The following is a 20,273-nucleotide window of genomic DNA, read 5'->3' as shown; positions in this document are numbered from 1 at the left end:
AGCACAGTAGTGGAATACACTAATGTTCACAACATGCTTGACCTCAGTAGCTGCTTCATAAATAGTACCATCAGTCCTACTTTCCCCCTCTCCCCGACCCCTCCTTCCACCAGTACCAGTTCCTCTGAACTACATAGACGAGAATTGTCCTTACAACATTTCCTTCACTCTGGCAATCTTCCTGCTTCCTGGCATCAATCTTTACTAGTCCCTTTTCCACATTGAATTCTACCCCTGTTCCTATGCCCCACCCCCACTTCTTCAATTTCTCATTTTACACTCTCAACCATCCTCTCCACTGTCCTCCTTTTCTTTTGTTCTGTCTGTTCATCCCAAATCATTCCATATCATTGTGTACCACAGGCCACTCCCTGCATCTGCACCAAAGTTAACTCACATGTGGCATAGTCCTACTTGCTGCCTTTCCCTCCCTGCCATCCCTCCCAACCCTCTTTCTTTCTCCTCACCTTCTTTCCATCTCCTTCCTCTCCTCACCCACTCCATCCAAAACAACCCCCAGTCTAGTTCATGTGCCTGCCAATTGATGAGTGTCTCAAATGCAATGTGAATTATTCCCAGTACTCTTGTTTTGATGAATGCAGAATTTGAGTATGAGCAGGAGTGTATTTAAAATTTGATACACTGTCTTTTCAGAATACCCATTGTTGTCCATTTTGATATTACTAACTTTGTTAACACACAGAATAAGGGAAAGGCAACCACTCACCTGTAGCAGATCTATGTTTGGAGCACAGAAACTCATAACAGAAAACAGCATTCACACTAGCTTTCAAGCAGTAGCACTTTGTCTTAACATGGCCATGACAGTGTGCATTTGAATGTCTATGTGGTTGTGTTTGTCAATTGTGTACTATGCTAGAAAAAGAGCTAATGCACAAAAGCTAGTGTGAATGCTGTTTCCTGTTATGTGTTTCTGTGCTCCATGCACCAATCCGCTATAGGGGAGTGGTTGCCTTTCCTTTATTTTACATATTTCTCCAGCTATGAATTTCCATTGTTGTTATTTATTTTGCTGAGTTGATGCTTGCCCAAATAGCTGCAATTTCTGAAAATATTATATCATCTGTCAGTGACTCTCCCTAGTCTCTTTCATTTTTTTATTGACTGTGATTTCCTTTTACACATTGTGATCTTTAAGTTTCAACCTTCATCTTTGTTAGTAGCCTGCAGTTCATTATCACCGCTACAGAACTTTTATTCTCACCTGTTGCTTTTGCGTCATTCTTTTACCTTTCCCCGGCGTCTGTTCCCGTGATATGTAGTGACTTCCAGCTCGAAAGAATCTCACACTCTAATGTAGTGCATAGAATATGTAGTTAAATTGTGTGCTGGATTAATACTTTGACTAGACCCTATTAGGTATTACAAATGATGATGGCATCGCGCACAAACTACAAGGTAATGGGTTTGAGTCTTGAGTTAGTATACTCTTTTTGACAATAAATTTCATAATTTTCCATCAGTAAATCATTGCCACCTATCATTTTTAATACTAACAATGACCTACCTATCTATCTCACGATCCAATTTCTTTGTCTACTTATACATGGCAAGTTCAGTTGACATTATTGTAACAAGTAAGAAGGATCCCCTATTCTACATTAAGTTATGTTGAAAATTGAACCTAATTATTTAGATACTATTCTGCACCGATACACACCTACATTTTTTTTCCTTGTTCAAGTCACTGTAATTTGTCACTGGCTAGATTTTATATGGTCTTTGTATATTTCAGGAAACTGCATTACCAAGTAGATCATTCAGGAGAAAGTCCATACCATTGTGCTGAATGTGGCAAGGGGTTTGCCTCAAAATCTGGAATGTATGGCCATCGGCAGCTGCATACTGGTTCTGGTATCTCAAAGTGCGAGTATTGTGGCAAGGAGTTCACCGTAAGTAGAGTAACATAGTCAAAAATCAGTGTAAATGACACATTTTCAAATGGATTTTCAAGTTTTGTTCACTTCATTCAAGAAAATAGTTTCAGCATGGGGGGGGGGGGATCCTTATGAACGCTTTTTTAATTTTCGCAGTTCATCACTCTTCTCTCCTCCCCCAGCTATTCATTTTGCACGTTTTTGCATTTTACTGTCGCATGTCACACCTCGACACAATGATTTAAAATTATAAATGGAATCTAAGAAGGAAGTTCCTTGTCACCGCTTCTCTTAATCATTGTAACGGGTTAACTTACAGAAACAGTAATGAAAAAGTGCCATACTAGGACATATCAGTGTTTTTGGTTTTACTTTTTGGGGTGTGATGAAGGGAAGTTAGAAACCAAAAATAAAGTACTATAGACTTCTGACAAGCAGAATTCCACAAATTGAGACTAATCGCCAATAGGACAGGCAGTTGGCTTGATAACAACTAAAAATCTGTTAGTAATCCACTTTAATGGTGGAAATTAAGAAGTCAGTATGGTAAAAAATAGTAAATATATAGGCAACTTTGTTGATTCAGACAATAACATGGATCTGGGAATTGCTAACAGAATACTGTCTGCTTCCAATTTCTACCACTATGTTCTGCTGTTACTGTGGGACAGAAGTTTCCTTTATTCTCCGTGACCAGTCTTCACAAAAACATACCTTTTCCCAATTTTGGCACATGCTTTTAAAACAGTGACGTTAATTGTGCCAGTCAGAAGTAATGCCTTCCTAATATTGTCTCAAGATTCTTTTTAAAAGGAAGATTTAGATGAAGACCTTGCAGTTTAGGTAGAAACATATGATCAAAGACGTACACATATATCAGTGATGTCAAAAACCAGGCACATTCTGTGTTCATACACACACAATGGAGTTCATGCACAACCACATAAAGCCTGCTCAAGTGAAGAACAGATAATATGGCCGTCGTGGTGGTGGTGGTGGAGGTGGGAGGAAACGGGGATGGTGGTTTTGGAGGGAAGGGGCTATCATAGTGAAAATCTTGGATTCTGTGATCTCTCTTACTTCCGCTGATAATATTATTGCACTTGCCACTTTCAATGTATATTTTTTTCTGAAATCTATTACCCACAGTTGTTGATGAATCTGTGTAGATGATTGACAGATATGGCTATTTTTATTCAAACTCTACAAAAAGATGAGATTGTTTGAAGAATGTTGGATACCTCAGATGAAGTATATGTCATTACTGCTTTGTTGTGAATTTGATGCTTGTGAAATTAAGTCAAATAATCAGTATATACACATTACTCTTAAATCCTCGGCATGTGTTTGCACTTTTATTCTTTGTTTTGATCTCGGTATCTAATTTGAAAGATAAAAGTAAAGAATAAAAAGCTGTATTCATACAAAGAAAGTTCACCTGCCAAAAAAGCTGCAGTAATAACAGGGTGTATACAACCTGGGACAACCAGTAAATCTGGGAATTTTTTCATCCGGGAGAAAATCGGGAAAAACCCGGGAATTTTTTGGAATTCCAGGAATTTTTCATTATTTTAGCTATCAGTTAAATTTTTGTAATTTTGACTGGTAAGAATTGAATCTCTAGCAAAGAATGTTACTGTATCCTGCTACTGGAGAATGATGCTGCAGCAATAAAATATAAACAAGAGGGAAAAAAAAACTTTAATGGCAAAGGAAATGCACCATTTACAAAAGCAAAACACCGTGCACGCAAGCATTTGCAAATAGCAAAAATATGTCAAAGGTCATAGGGCGAAGACTGTGTAATTCTTTATAACAATAAACTGCTTGCTATGAGCGTGACCTCACAACTGTTCACGTTAGATTCGTTCGACCAGTTGCCAGCGGGCTCATGCGCGCACGCAGTTGACTAGCGTATGAGCAGTACCTTCTCCCGCTTCCCGCTACATGAAGTGTGGCTGTTAGCTGTATCGGCAGTAGCAGCAAGCAGCCAGAAGCATATGAGAAAAATTTTTCTCGCCTGCCCTAGCTGCCAGATTCGCGCATGCACAGGGTTGTCTGAGTTGTAGTGGGGAGGGGGTTAGTCTCCACGTGAGCCGTGTTTGCGTTTATGTGATTTCGCTGCTTCTCTTCGTTTACAGCTCCCACATCAAATGATAACAAAATGGATTTCTGTGGCCGGGAATTATCAAATGAATTAAAATACATTCACATAATTATGGAGGGCAGAAGTATATTATTAGTTTCAGTTTTCCGATTTCATTGAATTTCTAAGTTATTAGCAGACAAGCATTAATCACCTTGCAGAACAGTGAAGTTATTTTGCAAGTTTGCTAAAGAAAATTGGCTTTATTAAGGAAATCATTTTATTTGAAATGAAGTGTTTCATTCCACAGTATTGGGTAGTTCCAACTGTTCGCTGAATTTCAAGTGTATGTTATCATCTTCTGCTGCATGTGGCATTATACTATAATAAAGAACCAAAAATGAGATCATACAATACTGGTACTCCAAGAAAATTTACATCCCAAAAACCACACTGAAAAGCTTAATATCAGATGGGACCTACTTAATTGTGAATCTGGAAAAAAACAATGTGCACTTCAAGCCGTTATGCATTTTTAGTATGGTTTACGAAATTCCGATGCTCTGAGTATCCTCTGATGCCCTGTTTCTCTTATAGTGTAATGTAAGCTCTCTTAGTGCTTTATACTTAGGAACACGCTGACTTCCTACACCAATGCAGCTGTGCACGCGCAATAATGCCTGTTTTCTGGCACTCTCTGGCAACTGCTAAATCGAACCTATTTCTAACAGTCTCCAGATAGTATTGGGAACGGTGGTTTGAAAAGCGCTACTTTCAAAATAAATTTCTTTTTACGCAAGATGAATTATGTTACGTGTGAGAAAGTAGGATGAATTTCTAAATCACAGAGCATTTAAAACTGAACACTTTGAGGACCAGCCACTTACAAGAATTTTGAGCCCACAAGACCAGACATTTATGTCATAATTTTAAATTTACTGGCACATTTGTGTTACGTATCTTAAAGTATTACACACACAAAAAAAGATCAATGTTACATGTGAAAGCTTAGCTTCTGTTATAGCTTGTTAATCTTAGAGACCAATATTATATGTGGAAGCTTAGCTTTTCTTGTAGCTGTACTATGTATAGTAATGTAAACCGTTAACCTTTATTCTTTGTGTGTTCGCGCTACGTAACCAGTAATCTTGCTATTGGCTGACTATAACAGGTGTCCTATGCTCTGAATATCTGCTGTCATCGGCTGGCAATATCATGTGGGGTGAGATATAATTGGATTATAAAAGGACATCGAAATCTCAGTTTCAACGCTTCGGAAACTAATGCAATGCATTTGGTGTAATTCGAATTTATGCTTTCGTAATACAAAAATATGCACCGTATATGTTGCTGCAAATCAAAGGTCTTTCCAAAACTTCTCTCCCCCATCTCCCCCCCCCCCCCCCCCTTCCCGGGAATTTTTTTCCTTGTCCCCGTATACAGCCTGAATAAACGAATAGACAATTAATCTTTTGATGGGAAATTCAGACAGGAAATGTTGTATAAGAGCTCCAAATATCAAATGTAGGACGGGCTCTTCACTACTGCTGGAATTGAAATATACCTCCTCCAACACTGAGACATGTTATAATATAAGGGGCAGTCAGATGAAAATGAGACTTGTGGGGGAAAAAAGTAAACAAACTGTTTGGTATTTCAAAAGTAATCTCATAACTGTTAATATATGTATTTCACTCTGATACAAGACAGTTAGTGTCTTCATGGGAAAATGGTTGCTTTTCATGGAGAACCATGATTGTACCGAGACGTGCACCTCTTCTTCAATTTACTTCAGACGAAGAGGTGCATACCTGGGTTCAGTCATGCTTCTGTAGGCAACCAAAAATGGTTTTTTGTGAAGGAATTGATGATCACGTCTTACAGTGGGATAAACGTATTAACAGTTAGGGTGATTACTTTCGAAATAATAAACAGTTTACGTAAACAGTGGAAAATCCAGGATGAAATGACAGTATTATGAAAAGGATAGATTGTTACTTATCATACAGTGAAAATGTTGCATTGCAGACAGGCGCAGCAGAAAGACTGCTAAACAAGAAATCTTTTGGCCGAAAAGCCTTCTTCTGAATTAGACATTAGACTAGAAAAAATGTTTTTTGTCTAATTCAGGAGGAGGTTATTTGACCAAAGCTTACTTGTTTAGTAGTCTGTCTGTCGTGTCAGTGTGCAACTCAACATTTCCAGTACATGGTGAGTAGCAACGTATCCTTTTCATAACATTTTCAAACAGTTTATTTACTTTTTTTTTATTTCTCTTTTTCATTGACTGTGCCATATACAAATTGATGTCAGTCATTTATTTTATGCTACGGTAAACATAGTAGTGCTGCTGTATTGTTCTCTAGAGATTTTGGCAGAAGTATAATGCACTGTTACTGCTTTTACAGCGAAAGGACAGCTATAATGAACACCTTCTCATCCACAATGGTCCAAGACATAAATGCCCTCACTGCCCAAAAGAATTTGTACAAAGATCAAACTTAGTCAGACATATAAGGATACATACTGGTAAGTGAACCTTCTCTTCACTAGTTTTGTCTCATTAATCAAATGATGTTTGTAATAATTATAAAATTTTAGTATCTGCTGTGCTTTCCAATATTTTATAGTAATACATCTCTGACTTTGGAATTTTTGAGATAATGTATTCCACCCAGGACGTTTCAGTAACACATTTGTGTTTATGTTAGCTAAACATATCTGCTGGCTTAGAAATACTATATATTTCAGCCTGCTTCATTGTAAATATTTATGGATTAAGTCAGATTGTGAAAGTAGGAGACTGCAAAATTGATGGATTACTACTTCCACAAACCATTTAAAAGAACAGGTCCTTTAGGGCAAATTAAAACTGTACTTCGATAAGATTTGCAACCATACTGCATTTTGCAGGTAATGCTTCACTGTCTCAGTTATTACACCATTCTTCGAGGACTGTAGTAGTAGTAGTAGTAGTAGTAGTAGAGGGGTTTTGTGGGCGCACGACAGGAAGGTCTTCAGCGCCCGTTCAGTATCATAGTGAGACGGGTGTCAAGGAAAAAAAAACAAAAACTCAGAACATTTACATAAAACGGAACATAAAACACGGGGAACAATCATTGAAAAATATGTGCTCACCCACACTGAAGCGTGGGATGAAGCAGGGCGTCAGCAGTAAAACATGGACAACACAGGAAGAAAATGGTAGAGGGAGCTAAAACAATGTAGCAGATGGAAGTGGCTGGCTGACCGCAAGGAAAAAAGGGAGGAGTCAGCCACTCTGCAATAAGTTTAGGCCAGAGTCCAGACACATCACAAAACTTAAAAACCCTAGACACACACGTCTCATCGTTAGCTAAAACACAAGGCAGATCCCCATCAACTTGTGCTTCTGCCCTTGCATCACGGTATAAAATGCAGTCTGTTAAAATGTGCTGGACAGAGATGTGCACACCACAAGCATCACAAAACGGAGGACCCTCCCGCCGTAATAAATAGCTATGCGTCAGAGGACAGTGCCCGATCCGAAGACGTGTGAGGGCCACCTCTTCCCGCCTGAGCAACCGGCAGGAGGAACGCCACGGCCGAGTGGTTGACTTTACCAACCGCAGTTTATTGGCCGTCACCGCCAGCCATTCGTCCTCCCACAACTCCATGCACTTCCTGTGGAGTGCAGCGATGACTGACTGCAAGGGGATAGGACACTGGACCACATCCTGCTCTCTGCAGGCCTCCTTGGCAGCCCGATCAGCCTGTTCATTGCCCCATATGCCGACATGACCAGGCACCCAGCAGAAGGATACCTCTTTACCCCGCTGTTGGAGCAAGTACAGTTGGTCATGTATCAGCTGGACCATCTCCTCAGTCGGGTATAGGTTCTGCAGTGATTGTAAGGCACTAAGAGAATCGGAGCAGAGAAGAAATAGATCGCCCCGAACACGATTCATCTGCTCCAGTGCCTTCAGGATCGCGTGGAGCTCCGCTGCGAAAACGGTATATTCAGCAGGGAGGCGAATCCGGGTAACATGATCAGGGAACACCACAGAACAGCCAAGGAAATTCTCCTGTTTGGAGCCATCAGTGTAAACGACGGTGAAACCGTGATGCACATCTAAAATGTTAAAAAACAGTGACTGGAATGTAAAATCTGGCGTGCCATCCTTAAAACGAGTCAAATCTAAAATAAGTTTGGGTCTCTGGGGGAGCCAAGGTGGAGATCTGCTCCAACCGCGACGTAAAACACGAAGACCAGCCATAGACATCGCAGCAAGGCAATCCTGTGCGCGAATCCCATAGGGCTGCGTCGCACGTTGCCGGTTATGAAATAACCGTGCCAGAGGAGGCTGAGCAACGGTATGGTATGCAGGTGTGTATGGTGTGGACAAAGTTTTATACGCCTGGCGTACCGTAAGTAGCCGTCGCCGCATATGAAGTGGCGGTTCACCTGCCTCTGCACAGAGGACTGATACAAAGTTCTGGTCATTTCACCCAGTAGTCATAATGTCCAAACAGGATGGAAGTGTGAAGAACTGATTTGAAATGAGTATTGATGTTTCACAGTTAATATTAACCAGGATAAGAAGTTTTCAATCAGAATAATTATCTTCCACACATTCAGGTTCTGTAATAAGAATGGATAGACTGAAGGTTATATCAAAATATTATTGGAAAAACTGAAGTGCAGTAACAGATATATTGGTACACGAGACCTGTCTTGATGAGTAAATGTGTCTTGATGAGTAAATGAAGAGCTAATGGAAAAAAAATTGTGATACAAATATAAAATCACTATTCATGAATTTATTAGTAGCAATGATTTTCATGATTCCCATGTTTTGCAGCAAGTACCTCAGGTACAGAGTGAACTATGTGATATTTGCATTCAAAAACTAGCCAGAAAATATCCTGACATCCTGTAATTTTACACAAACCTTTGATAGTATTATGGACATAATTATATTTTATGTGATGTATTGAAAGGAGGGGCTTGTATTGACAATATGGAATCTGAAAGGTAAAGAGATAGTTGGGGCAGCTGCCTTTCCAGTAGTTGCAGGGGCAACAGTCTGGATGATTGATTGATCTGGCCTTGTACCAACAACCAAAGCGGCTTTTCTGTGCTGGTCCTGCGATCAGCTGGAAGCACGGAGAAACTGCAGCCATAATTTTTTATGATGGCATGCAGCTATACTGTATGAGTAAATGATGATGGCATCATTTGGGTAAACTGTTCTGGAAATGAAATAATCCCCAGTTTTGATCTCCAGGTCGGATATCATCATCGGGAGAAACAAAACTGATGTTATATGGATATGAGCATTAAATATGCAGATTGTTTAAAAAAATTTAAAGAGGGAAATGATATTAGGTGAAGAATTGATTGCTGTTCACTGCCAAGATGATGCATTGAATTGCCAATTGGCACAACGAAAAGACTGTTACACATAGCTTTCTGACAAAGCCTTCTTCAGCAAAGAAAACACACACATTCACACAAGCAAGTATACCTCATACGCACATGACTGCTACCATTGGCAGTTCCAACCGGAGTTCCGATTGGAGCTGCTGATGGTAGCGGTCATGTGTGCTTGAGGTATGCTTGCTTGTGTGAATATGTGTGCTCTCTTTGCTGAAGACATTGCCCGAAAGCTATAACGTGTAACAGTCTTTCCATTGTGAGAGTCAGCAACTCAAGGGGCCATCTTTACAGTGAGTAGAAATCTATCCTTTTTCTAATATTGTTGATATTCCTACGTGGAGTTTCCATTTGTTAGAAAGGGAAATTGCTAAGTTAACGTTAGATATACTGGGAATTAGTGAAGTTGAGTGGCAGGAGGAAAAGGACTTTTTGTCAGGTGAATACAGGGTTATAAATATAAAATCAAACTTGGGTAATAGAGGAGAAAGTTTAATAATTAATAAGAAAATATTAATGTAAGTTAGCTACTATGGACAGCACAGTGAACACAGTATCATTGCCAAGACATGACACCACAGTAGTAAAAGTATATATGCCAATTAGCTCTGTAGATGGTGAAGAGATTGATGAAATTTATGATGAAATAAAAGAAATTATTCAGGTAGAACAAAAAGTTAACAGTTGTAATGTGGGATGGAATTCGGTAGTAGGAAAAGGAAAAAAAACATGGGTGAATGTGGACTGGGGAAAAGAATGCAAGAGGAAGTCCTCTGGTAGAATTTTGCACAGAGCATAATTTAATCATTGCTAACACCTGTCTTCAGAATCATGAACGGGGGTTGTATACATGGAAGAGACCTGGAGGTATCAGAAGGTTTCAGGTTATTATATAATGGTAAGACAGAGGTTTTGGAACCAGATTTTAAATTGTAATACATTACCAGGGGCAGATGTGGGCTCTGACCACAATTTATTGGTTATGAGCTTAAAATAAAACTAAAGACATTGCAGAAAGGTAGAAATTTAAGATGATGTGACCTGGATAAGATGAAAGAACCAGAGGTTGTTGCGAGTTTCAGAATGAGCACTGGGCAACTACTGACTAGGACAGGAGAAATGAATACAGTAGAAGATGAATGGGTAGCTTTGAGAGATGAAATTGTAAAGACAGCAGAGGATCAAATAGATAAAAAGGCCAAATCATTGGATAACACAGGAGATATTGAAATTAATTGATTGAAGGAGAAAATATAAAAATGCTGTGGCTGAAGCTGGCAAAAGGAAGTGCAGAGGTCTAAAAAATGAGATTGACAGGAAGTGCAAAATGGCTTGGCGGAAGTAGCTGTAGGATAAATATAATGATATAGAAGCTTATTTCACTAATGGAATGCTAGATACTGCCTACAGGAAGAATGATAGATACTGCCCACAGGAAAATTGAAGAGGCCTAAGGAGAAAAGAGAGGCAACTGTTTTAAAATCAAGAGCTCAGGTGGAAAAGAAGAGGAGAAAGGAGTACATAAAGGGTCCGTACAAGTAGATCAACTTGAAGGCAATATTATGGAAATGGAACAGGATGTAAATGAAGATGAGACAGGAGATACGAAATGGTATGAATAATTTGACAGAGCACTGAAAGACCAATGAAGATGAGAAGGAGATACGAAATGGTATGAATAATTTGACAGAGCACTGAAAGACCTAAGTCAAAACAAGGCCCCAGGAGTATCACTGAACTATCAGTTGGAAAATCCTTATATAAATTCTTTACATAAGAATGAAAAAACTGACAGAAGCTGACTTCAAGAAAGATAAAGTTGGGTTACAAAGAAATGTAGGAATGCGCAAGACAATATTGACCATACAACTTAAAAGATAGTTTAATTTTTCAAATGCTATAAACGTGAAGTTGTCTTTCCTTAGAGAGCTTTTGAAACTGTTGACTGGAATACTATCTTTGCAATCCTGAAAGTAACAGGGGTGAAATGTAGGGAGTGTGGAAGGCTATAAACAACTTTTACAGAAGCAAAACAGTAGATACGAGATTCGAGGGGCATGGAAGGGAAGCAGTGGATGAGAAGTGAGTGTGACAGGGTTGTAGCCTGTTGCCAATGTTATTCAATGTGTACATTCAGCAAGCAGTAAACGAAACTAAAGAAAAATTTGGAGTAGGAATTAAAGTTCAGGGAGAAAAAATAAAAACCTTGAGGTTTGCTGACGACATTGTAATTCTTGGAAGAGCAGTGGAATGGAATGGGCAGTGCTGTGAAAGGAGAATATAAGATAAACACCAGCAAAAGCAAAATGATGATAATGGGATATAGGTGAATTAAATCAGATGATGCTGAAGGAATTAAATTAAATAGCAAAACACTAAAATTAGTAAATGAGTTCTCCTATTTGGAGCAAAATAAGAGGTGATGCCCGAAGTAGACTGGCAGTGGTAAGAAAAGCATTTCTGAAGAAGAGAAACTAGTTAACATCAAATATTGATTTTTAAGCTAGGAAGTATTTTCAGAAAGTATTTTTGTGGCATGTAGCCATGTATGGAAGCAAAAAATATTGATGATAAATGGTTGAGACAAGAAGGGAATAGAAGCTTTTGAAATAGGGTGCTACAGAAGAATGCTGAGGATTAGATTGGTAGAGCACATAACTAATGAGAAAGTAGTAATGTAAAATGCTTGGGAATTTATAAGTTGGGGCAAATGCCTACAATAAATGCCTCGGCAAATTCCCAAAATTCATGTGTCGGGGCATGTTAAAATGTTTTAAAGATTAATTGATAAGTGGTGCTAATAAAAAAATTTCAAGCTGATATTTTTTGTTTGGAAAGGTGTTTTTCAACACTGCTTCTTTAGTGGTTGGGTAAGTAAGTTAAAAAAGCTGCCTGAGAGTTAGTAGAGAGTTGTTAGGGGAAATAAATTGGACTGTAAATATAACTGTTTACGTGTTTAAAGAGGTCAATTCTTGGGGTATTACATAAAAAAAGAAAGAAAACAACATTCAAGTTGAAAACTAATTTTTGAAATAAAGTATAGTTTATATTAAGTAGCTAGCCTGTAGGTAGTATTTTCACTTATACTGTAGTATTGCAAAAAAAATTAAAAAAATATTCTGTCAGTTTCTTGATCATCATAAGTTGAAGAGTCATGAAGTTCTGACTCTGCCTCAGATTCTCCTGAATCTGATTCCTCACTGACTACTGGGTTCCTTTTCATTTTGTCTTAGCTTGGACTGTTCAGTATGGGTTTTTCTTTGGAGTCAACAGGCTTAGGTCATGTTCATGCTCTATTCATCAACTTACAGGTATAGGGAGCTCTCCCTGACGTGTGTCTGTTTCTTTTTTACTGTGCATCCATCCAAAAGTGCTGAAAGAATGCTTTGTAGCAGCAGATGTAACTGGTGCACCCAGAATTTTTATGGTGACTTCTGCCAATTTGCAAGTTCCTCTTAAACCGTGCCAATACAATAAAGGATTTACACCATGATTTTTATCTTTCTGAGGGTGCGGAACCACTTCTTCCCACATAAATTGTCTGGACCAAATTCCTTGTTGGTCCCTATAATCAGCCATGTTCTCTCTAACCTGAATAACATTTAGTCCCTTGTTCTTTGTTGTGCCACAAACAAAGGTTATTGCATCAAGAATCTTGATAGGCTTCAGGTTACTACATTGTTTTGCTGAATGAAGATTAACTGCAAGGTGGATAGAAGACCCACTCATTTCCTTCGTAGCTTGGAATTTAGATAAGCTCGACTTTTCTTCTGCAGACTGTAGTGGAGAGGATGTTATTTCTCAGTGAGAACTACTTCCAACTTCTTGAATTTCATGGCAATTTTATGAACTTGAGGCTCATTTAACTCTAAAGCTGTAATCAAATGAACAGTTGTGTTCATGAGTTGTATCATTTTATCGACTCTCGCCCAGAAAACATCATCATCCAGAACTTCCTTCTTCATTTCAGGCTGCGGATATGACTGCACCTTTTTGTTTACAATTAAGACAGCTTTGTTTGACTACAAACTTTCAAGACAAAATAGATGACTCCCCCATCTTGTCTTCTCTGGAAACAATGTAATCCTATCTTTGAAATTTTTTTCAGCTGATATTTCATTGAACACTGCTTGTTAAATGTGGCTGTGTTTTACTGTTTTGACAACTTTTACTACATTTGCCATTAAAGTTTTGATTGTTTGACAGCCTAAAATATCTGAGCACTACAATTTTAATAGGTGAGCTAGGCACCCGAGTGGATCGCCATGAAGGGACATATCCTTTACTAGGTTCAGTGTGGTCACCTATTACCACCAGAAACTTTTCTGGTCCATGCTTCTTTGATACATTTGTGGTAAGCTGAGCAAGGTACTCGGCATAGTGTGGCTGTTGCTTGTAGTCATTACAAACTCAACAAAATGTGGTTCAGGCTTTGAAACAATGATGTTAATAATGGATTTATTGTTGAGATTACTCTAGCCATTGTACAGCAGATGATATCTATAACACAGAGATGAGATTAACTTCCTTCTCGCTCAACAACATAGACTTGAATGGCTGTCAGTCAGACCAGTGTTGCCAATTCTAATTAACTAAATAACCAGCAGAATTGCATGAATTACCTGAAATCACGAGCCACTCATTCAAAATTTCATCTGCTATTTGCAGTAGCTTGTAAAAGTTCTCTCTCTCTCTCTCTCTCTCTCTCTCTCTCTCTCTCTCTCTCTCTGTGTGTGTGTGTGTGTGTGTGTGTGTGTGTGTGTGTGTGTGTGTGTGTGTGTACGTACTGCCCATTTATAAATGTCCTGCCCACATCACTATGAGGAAGTACTGAACAGAATTGGGGAGGAAAGAAATTTGTGGCAGAAAATGACTAGGTGAAGAGTTCGGCTGATAAGACACATTCTGAGACGTAAAGAGATCACCAATTAGTATAGGAGGGGAGTGTATGGTAGGTAAAAATTGTAGAGGGAGACGCAACAGATGAATACAGTAATCAGCTTCAGAAGTTGCCATAGTTATTCAGAGATGAAGTGGCTTGCTCAGGATAGAGTAACATGGAGAGCTGCAACAGACCAGTCTTTAGACTGAAAACAATAACAACAACAAATGTTAAAGGAGCTATCATGTGACACAAGGAAAAAATGTATGTTATTGTAAAGGTCAGGTATTGCCCTGTGTGGATGTTTTTTTGTAGTGACTTTCATAGGCTAGAAATAACATAGACAGTGCACACGCCTGTATCTGACTTGTTGAGGTTTAAAACCAACACTAAGTCATGTGATGCATGGCAGGAAGCTGAGTTTCTGTCGTGTGAAGTGGAGCTAACAGGTATTCTCATTTAAAGCTGAGATGAAGCATTTTGTGTGCATAGTTAAAGAGATAGCTTAACATACGAGACATCTATGCACTCCGTCTTTAGGCCACGAGTGGCCTACCGGGACCATCCGACTGCCGTGTCATCCTCAGGGGAGGATGCAGAAAGGAGGGGCGTGGGGTCAGCACACCGCTTTCGCGATCGGTAAGATGGTATTCTTGCCCAAAGATGCTACTATTCGGTCGAGTAGCTCCTCAATTGGCATCACGAGGCGGATAAAATATTAACAATAGGAGGACTGGCATTAGTGAACTATATAGGAGGACAACGACCTGTCATTTTGACAGATGGAGTTTTCCTTGTTTGTTTTCAGTTTTACTTCTTAAGTTACTTCAGTAAGGTGTCTTTATAGGTCAGTAGTGCATTATGCTTATTGTACAAGTGCATTATGCTTAAAAATTTCTAAGAAAGTGTATTTAATTAAATAAAGACGATTGAAGTAAAGAATACACTGTAAATACAAAATCAGTTTAAAATGAACTTAAAAAAAAGCATTTTTTTTATCTGTGTGACTTCTACTGAGTCAAAGCCTTAAACAGTTCATTAACGTATATTTAGTAGGAAAAATGAAGTAAAATGGACACAAATTGCTATAGAAATAACGAGAAAATAACATTCTGTCTGTGTATGACACCTTTTCAGTTAAAGCCACCATCTTTGTCAGAACACTTTGCACACATATACTGAGCACTACCAGAACATGGATGACATAGAAATTTCTTGCACTGCACACACAGATTTTTAGTTTTGTTCTAACTTTTGCATCCTCCCATCTGGCACTTTTTCTGTACTGGTGCTTTACATATTTCAATGGTCACAATGAGTGTTTGAACAGGTTCTTTTCGTGATTGTACACACACAGAGGAGAGCTCTTCTGCTAATTTGAAAAGAAATGTTCGCTTGTTAATTATTTCTCCTGTTGTCCCTCCGTAAAGGATCCAGGTGTTGATTCCAGCAAGGCCCACGATGTTGAAAAACACGTGCATGCGACATCTGCAACAGCCAAACTTGACAGTGTACAGACAAAACATCTGGTCCAGAACATCAACTCCAAATGTAATGGAATTGTAGCAGCTCACAGTTTCAGTGACTTTCTTCTGTCTTTGTTTGTCCACTGCAACTGACTGGTGCATTGTGCTCAACAGAACATTTTTCTTCATATTCCTCTGATAGGAAGTAATCTTTGTGTCACGAGATTTGTATAAAATGGTATCGTACAAATATCTGGCGGTAGACTTCACTGATGGAGGAACTTTTCTTCGGGTTTTCTCCAGTGTACCCATCATGATCGTGTTCTCCCACTTCAGTTGCTCCGCAGGATGTTTGGCTGTGAAGAAATTGTCACATGTTACATTTCTTCCTTTCAAAGTGTAATGCTGCATGAGCTGTTTAACAACATGCTCTGCAACTCATATGTTAGTGGGTGTTTCACTTTGTTTGCCCAAGTAAGGAAATCTGTTCACCATATAGTGACTACTGCCGTCTGCTGCAGGCCATAACTTGAAACCAAATTTTTCTGGTTTATTACTCATGTGTTGTATATAGCAGCACCAGGCTTTGCATGCATAGAGCTGCTCATCTAAAGTTATAAATGCACCTGCTTTATAGTTCTGGATACAGTTAACTACAAATGAATTCCAGCCTGGGGTAGCTGCTGCGAAGCCATTGATCTTTAGTCTTTCAGCCCAAGTGTGCTTCTCATCGAATCTTAAAAATTGCATGACTTCTATGAACTTATTCCTTCCCATAGTGCGAGAAAAAAATGACAGCCTCCACACTTGAGACCACAGAAGCTTTAGGGAGAAATTCTTTTCTCCATACAGTCCATATACATACATTATACCCATGGCAGCTTCTAATAGGGCAGTGTTAAATACTCATGTGTCATCCTGGAGTTGTTCTTGGGCTCTAATTTGTGTAAAGTTTTTATGTTCTGTAGAGTATTATTGTCTATCAACACCTGCCATGCACTCAAGTAACTATCTACAACTATAAGTTTCTTAGCATGTCGTGTTGGCCCAAGAGTTTCTACCAACACATTGTGACACCCTAATCTTTCCAGATGCATTCCCTGGTGCAGTTAGAGTCCACACTGTTCCATCGGCTCCAGTCTCTCTTCTTTCCTTGACTGGGAGTAGAAATTTGTAGTGCCACTGGAATCAAACATCTAAGAACTGGGTTGTATGGGTTCTGAATATTCATCTTCCAATTCTGATGATTTGCCTTATTCTGTTTTATGGGCCTGATATTCAGTGTCATCATTACGACCTTTGCCATCATTACGACCTTTGCCATCGTTGCGACCTCTGCCATCGTTGCGACCTCTGCCATCGTTGCGACCTCTGCCATCGTTGCGACCTCTGCCATCGTTGCGACCTCTGCCATCGTTGCGACCTCTGCCATCGTTGCGACCTCTGCCATCGTTGCGACCTCTGCCATCGTTGCGACCTCTGCCATCGTTGCGACCTCTGCCATCGTTGCGACCTCTGCCATCGTTGCGACCTCTGCCATCGTTGCGACCTCTGCCATCGTTGCGACCTCTGCCATCGTTGCGACCTCTGCCATCGTTGCGACCTCTGCCATCGTTGCGACCTCTGCCATCGTTGCGACCTCTGCCATCGTTGCGACCTCTGCCATCGTTGCGACCTCTGCCATCGTTGCGACCTCTGCCATCGTTGCGACCTCTGCCATCGTTGCGACCTCTGCCATCGTTGCGACCTCTGCCATCGTTGCGACCTCTGCCATCGTTGCGACCTCTGCCATCGTTGCGACCTCTGCCATCGTTGCGACCTCTGCCATTGTTATCAACCAATTCATCACATTCAAAAATATCTTGTCCTTCAGAATCTTGTCCTGGTAAATTGTTCATGTAATTCAGTAACACTACATCTGAACAAAAACACTGATGTGCCATAAAAATGAGGAGGAGGGCTAAACTTCCGCAGAGCACAACAGCGTACTGACAGAGAACAGCAACTAAAATATGTTCACCCTTCCACTAATTAAAGTAAAATGTAAAGAGATACAGCAAATGAGATCGCAACAGTGAAATAAAATAAGTCAAGTGGATGAAAAATCCGTTGTTACTCCTTTACAGACATAAAGCATAAAAAATATCGCACCAGTCAGAATTACCAGCTGCAGCCCTTTAAGGTAAAAACGATTGTAATTCATTCAGTTTTTGTAATAGATGTTTGTCTTTTACAGAAATTATAAACCACCAAGGGACATTAAAAGTCATAAAAAATAAGACTCATAAATTAAAATGTGTGCTATTTGTTAAATGATAAACATCGCTCATCGGTCAGATTGACCGGTACGCTCCTTCTAGTGTTAACACATTTATTTACAATATGTAGAAGTTGAAACATGGGGAATACATAACTAGGGGATGCTACGAGTCCGTCATCGGTGTTGTGGTAGATAAATTGTTGAATTGTCCTTTGCACAAATTGGTTCACATTCTAGCATTTGCAAGATACACTCACTGGCTAGCTGTTAAGACTAATGGCATCATACTATGCTGATGTATTCTCACTGCAAGTCCTCAGAGATATGATGTGTGAGCTTGGTGTGTGGTTCCTTAAAAGACTTGTTGATAGAACAAATGAATGTAGTTAGTGATTTGAAGCAATGTCATCTGATGGTGTCTATGGTGCCAGCCATTGTAGATGGCAAGCTGTAGAGAGAGTTCAGGTGTGCTCATGACTGTTAAGTTGTACCATCTGCTGTGGAGATGTGAGCAGCACGCCATGAGTGGTCAATGAAGACATCATTGATACTGCAGATTTTAACAATTGAGTGAATTGTTATGTTACTGTTTCATGTATTATAGTACAGGTAACATAATTTCTTTGTAATTCCTATCGTTAATGTAGCAGTTATTGTTTTAACATGTGCCCAGGTGAAACATTTTGACCACTTTTTCAGTGACAGAATTAGAGTTCTTCAGTGACTATCTGTTTTTGTGAATCTTTAGTTTATGGTTTTCCATGGGAGTAGAAGCAGCACAACCCTGGCAGACAGCACTATATTTCTGGTAATTCCTTGACATACATGTGAAATGTTTTATTATAATTTTATAAAAAAAGAAATCCATTTATAGCCAACACATCCCATTTTTATAAAAAAAAAATTACATTTTATGACTTTCACTTAGTCCAATACAGATCTTGAAACAATATGAAAATAGGAAGCATAATAATTTGAAAACATTGGTTATAGGGGAACCTCATGTGTTGTTTAGTTAGATGTAAACATTGTCGTATTAAAATCATGTCATTCATAGAGTTCTACATCTAAGGACTAACATAAATCCTAATTTTCAACAATGATAAATATTTCTACAAGGATTTTGAAATAGTTCATTTTCAGAGCTGAGATTTTTGGCAGTTAGCCTAATGCATAGATTGCAGAAAAAGAATTATCTGAGAATACACGAATGTTTTTACTTCTGTTTCTAGTGCAAAATTCAGGATTTCACCTGTGATAAATCTTTCATTCATTGTGCACTGTAGATCTCATCAAGTAATATTAATCTACCTATCACTATGCAGGGTGTCCAAGGAGAAATAGTCAATATTCTGTGATATGGCAGGAGTGATCATTCAAAGCGAGAAAGTCTAGTAAACATGGCCTCCAAAGTGCGTACGTCAAGAGCTGTCAGCACTTGCCACCTTCGCTGCTGTGAAACATATGTTTTCTACTGAACAAGTGCTCATAGCTCTTCAGATATTCCTTTTAGAGCCCATGTTTAATGGGCCTTTTCGCTTTGAATGTTTGTTCCTGTCATACCCCCGAATACTGACCATTTTTTCTTGGGATACCGTGTATTGCTTAGTATTATTTTTGTCTATGCCATTTAAATGGAATCAAGTAAAGTAAAGATAAAGCTACAACTATGAAAAAAGTTACTGCCTCCACAGTTATACTAAACTGTTGCTTGTATTCTCAATACAAATATTGGTTTGCCCAATCCACTCCTTTCATTTATTTGTTGTAGTCTAATACACTTTCAGGTTTTTTAATTGGGTAATTGGTTTTTCTACCCCCCCCCCCTCCCTTTTTTTTTTTTAGTGTCAGTCAAAAGTGGCATTGTGTATTGTAGAGATCATTCGTATTGTTTCAGTTTTCGAAGCTCTCCATACCTGTGCAAGTACTTCACCTTTATGTTGATGACAAGCTTCAAACACATTGACTTTTGCACCCTGTAATTTTTCTGGAAATCCTCTAGTTTGCTGTATCGTTCCACAAACTAGAGTTTTCATTTTAAGTAACTTCTCTGCAAATTCTACACTGCTATAATAATTATCCATGTAGAGGTGATGCCACTTTCCATAAGAAGGTTCAGTAGTTCCATCACTGTTTTTGCTAAAGGCTGACCAGTGCCGGAATATATCTTGAATGAGGAAATGTATCCCGCATTTGAACCACACAGCATCTGAATGAGTATGCCATATTTTGTAATTTTCGACAGATTGTAAACTTTAAAATTTA

At 39.0% G+C, this 20,273-nt stretch overlaps 1 protein-coding gene across 1 annotated transcript in view; it reads left to right on the top strand.

The window, feature by feature from the left end:
• Window positions 1–20,273, top strand: part of LOC126203318 (zinc finger protein 665-like) — an 85,527-nt gene that overhangs the window by 45,337 nt on the left and 19,917 nt on the right. The window contains exons 4-5 of the mRNA XM_049937584.1: window positions 1,757–1,913; window positions 6,393–6,513. Coding sequence (XP_049793541.1) covers window positions 1,757–1,913; window positions 6,393–6,513 — 278 coding nt within the window. The remainder of the gene's footprint in view (window positions 1–1,756; window positions 1,914–6,392; window positions 6,514–20,273) is intronic.

Source organism: Schistocerca nitens, chromosome 9 (genome assembly GCF_023898315.1).
Source record: "Schistocerca nitens isolate TAMUIC-IGC-003100 chromosome 9, iqSchNite1.1, whole genome shotgun sequence".
NCBI classification, from domain to species: domain Eukaryota; kingdom Metazoa; phylum Arthropoda; class Insecta; order Orthoptera; family Acrididae; genus Schistocerca; species Schistocerca nitens.
This window is presented reverse-complemented; position numbering and strand designations above follow the sequence as displayed.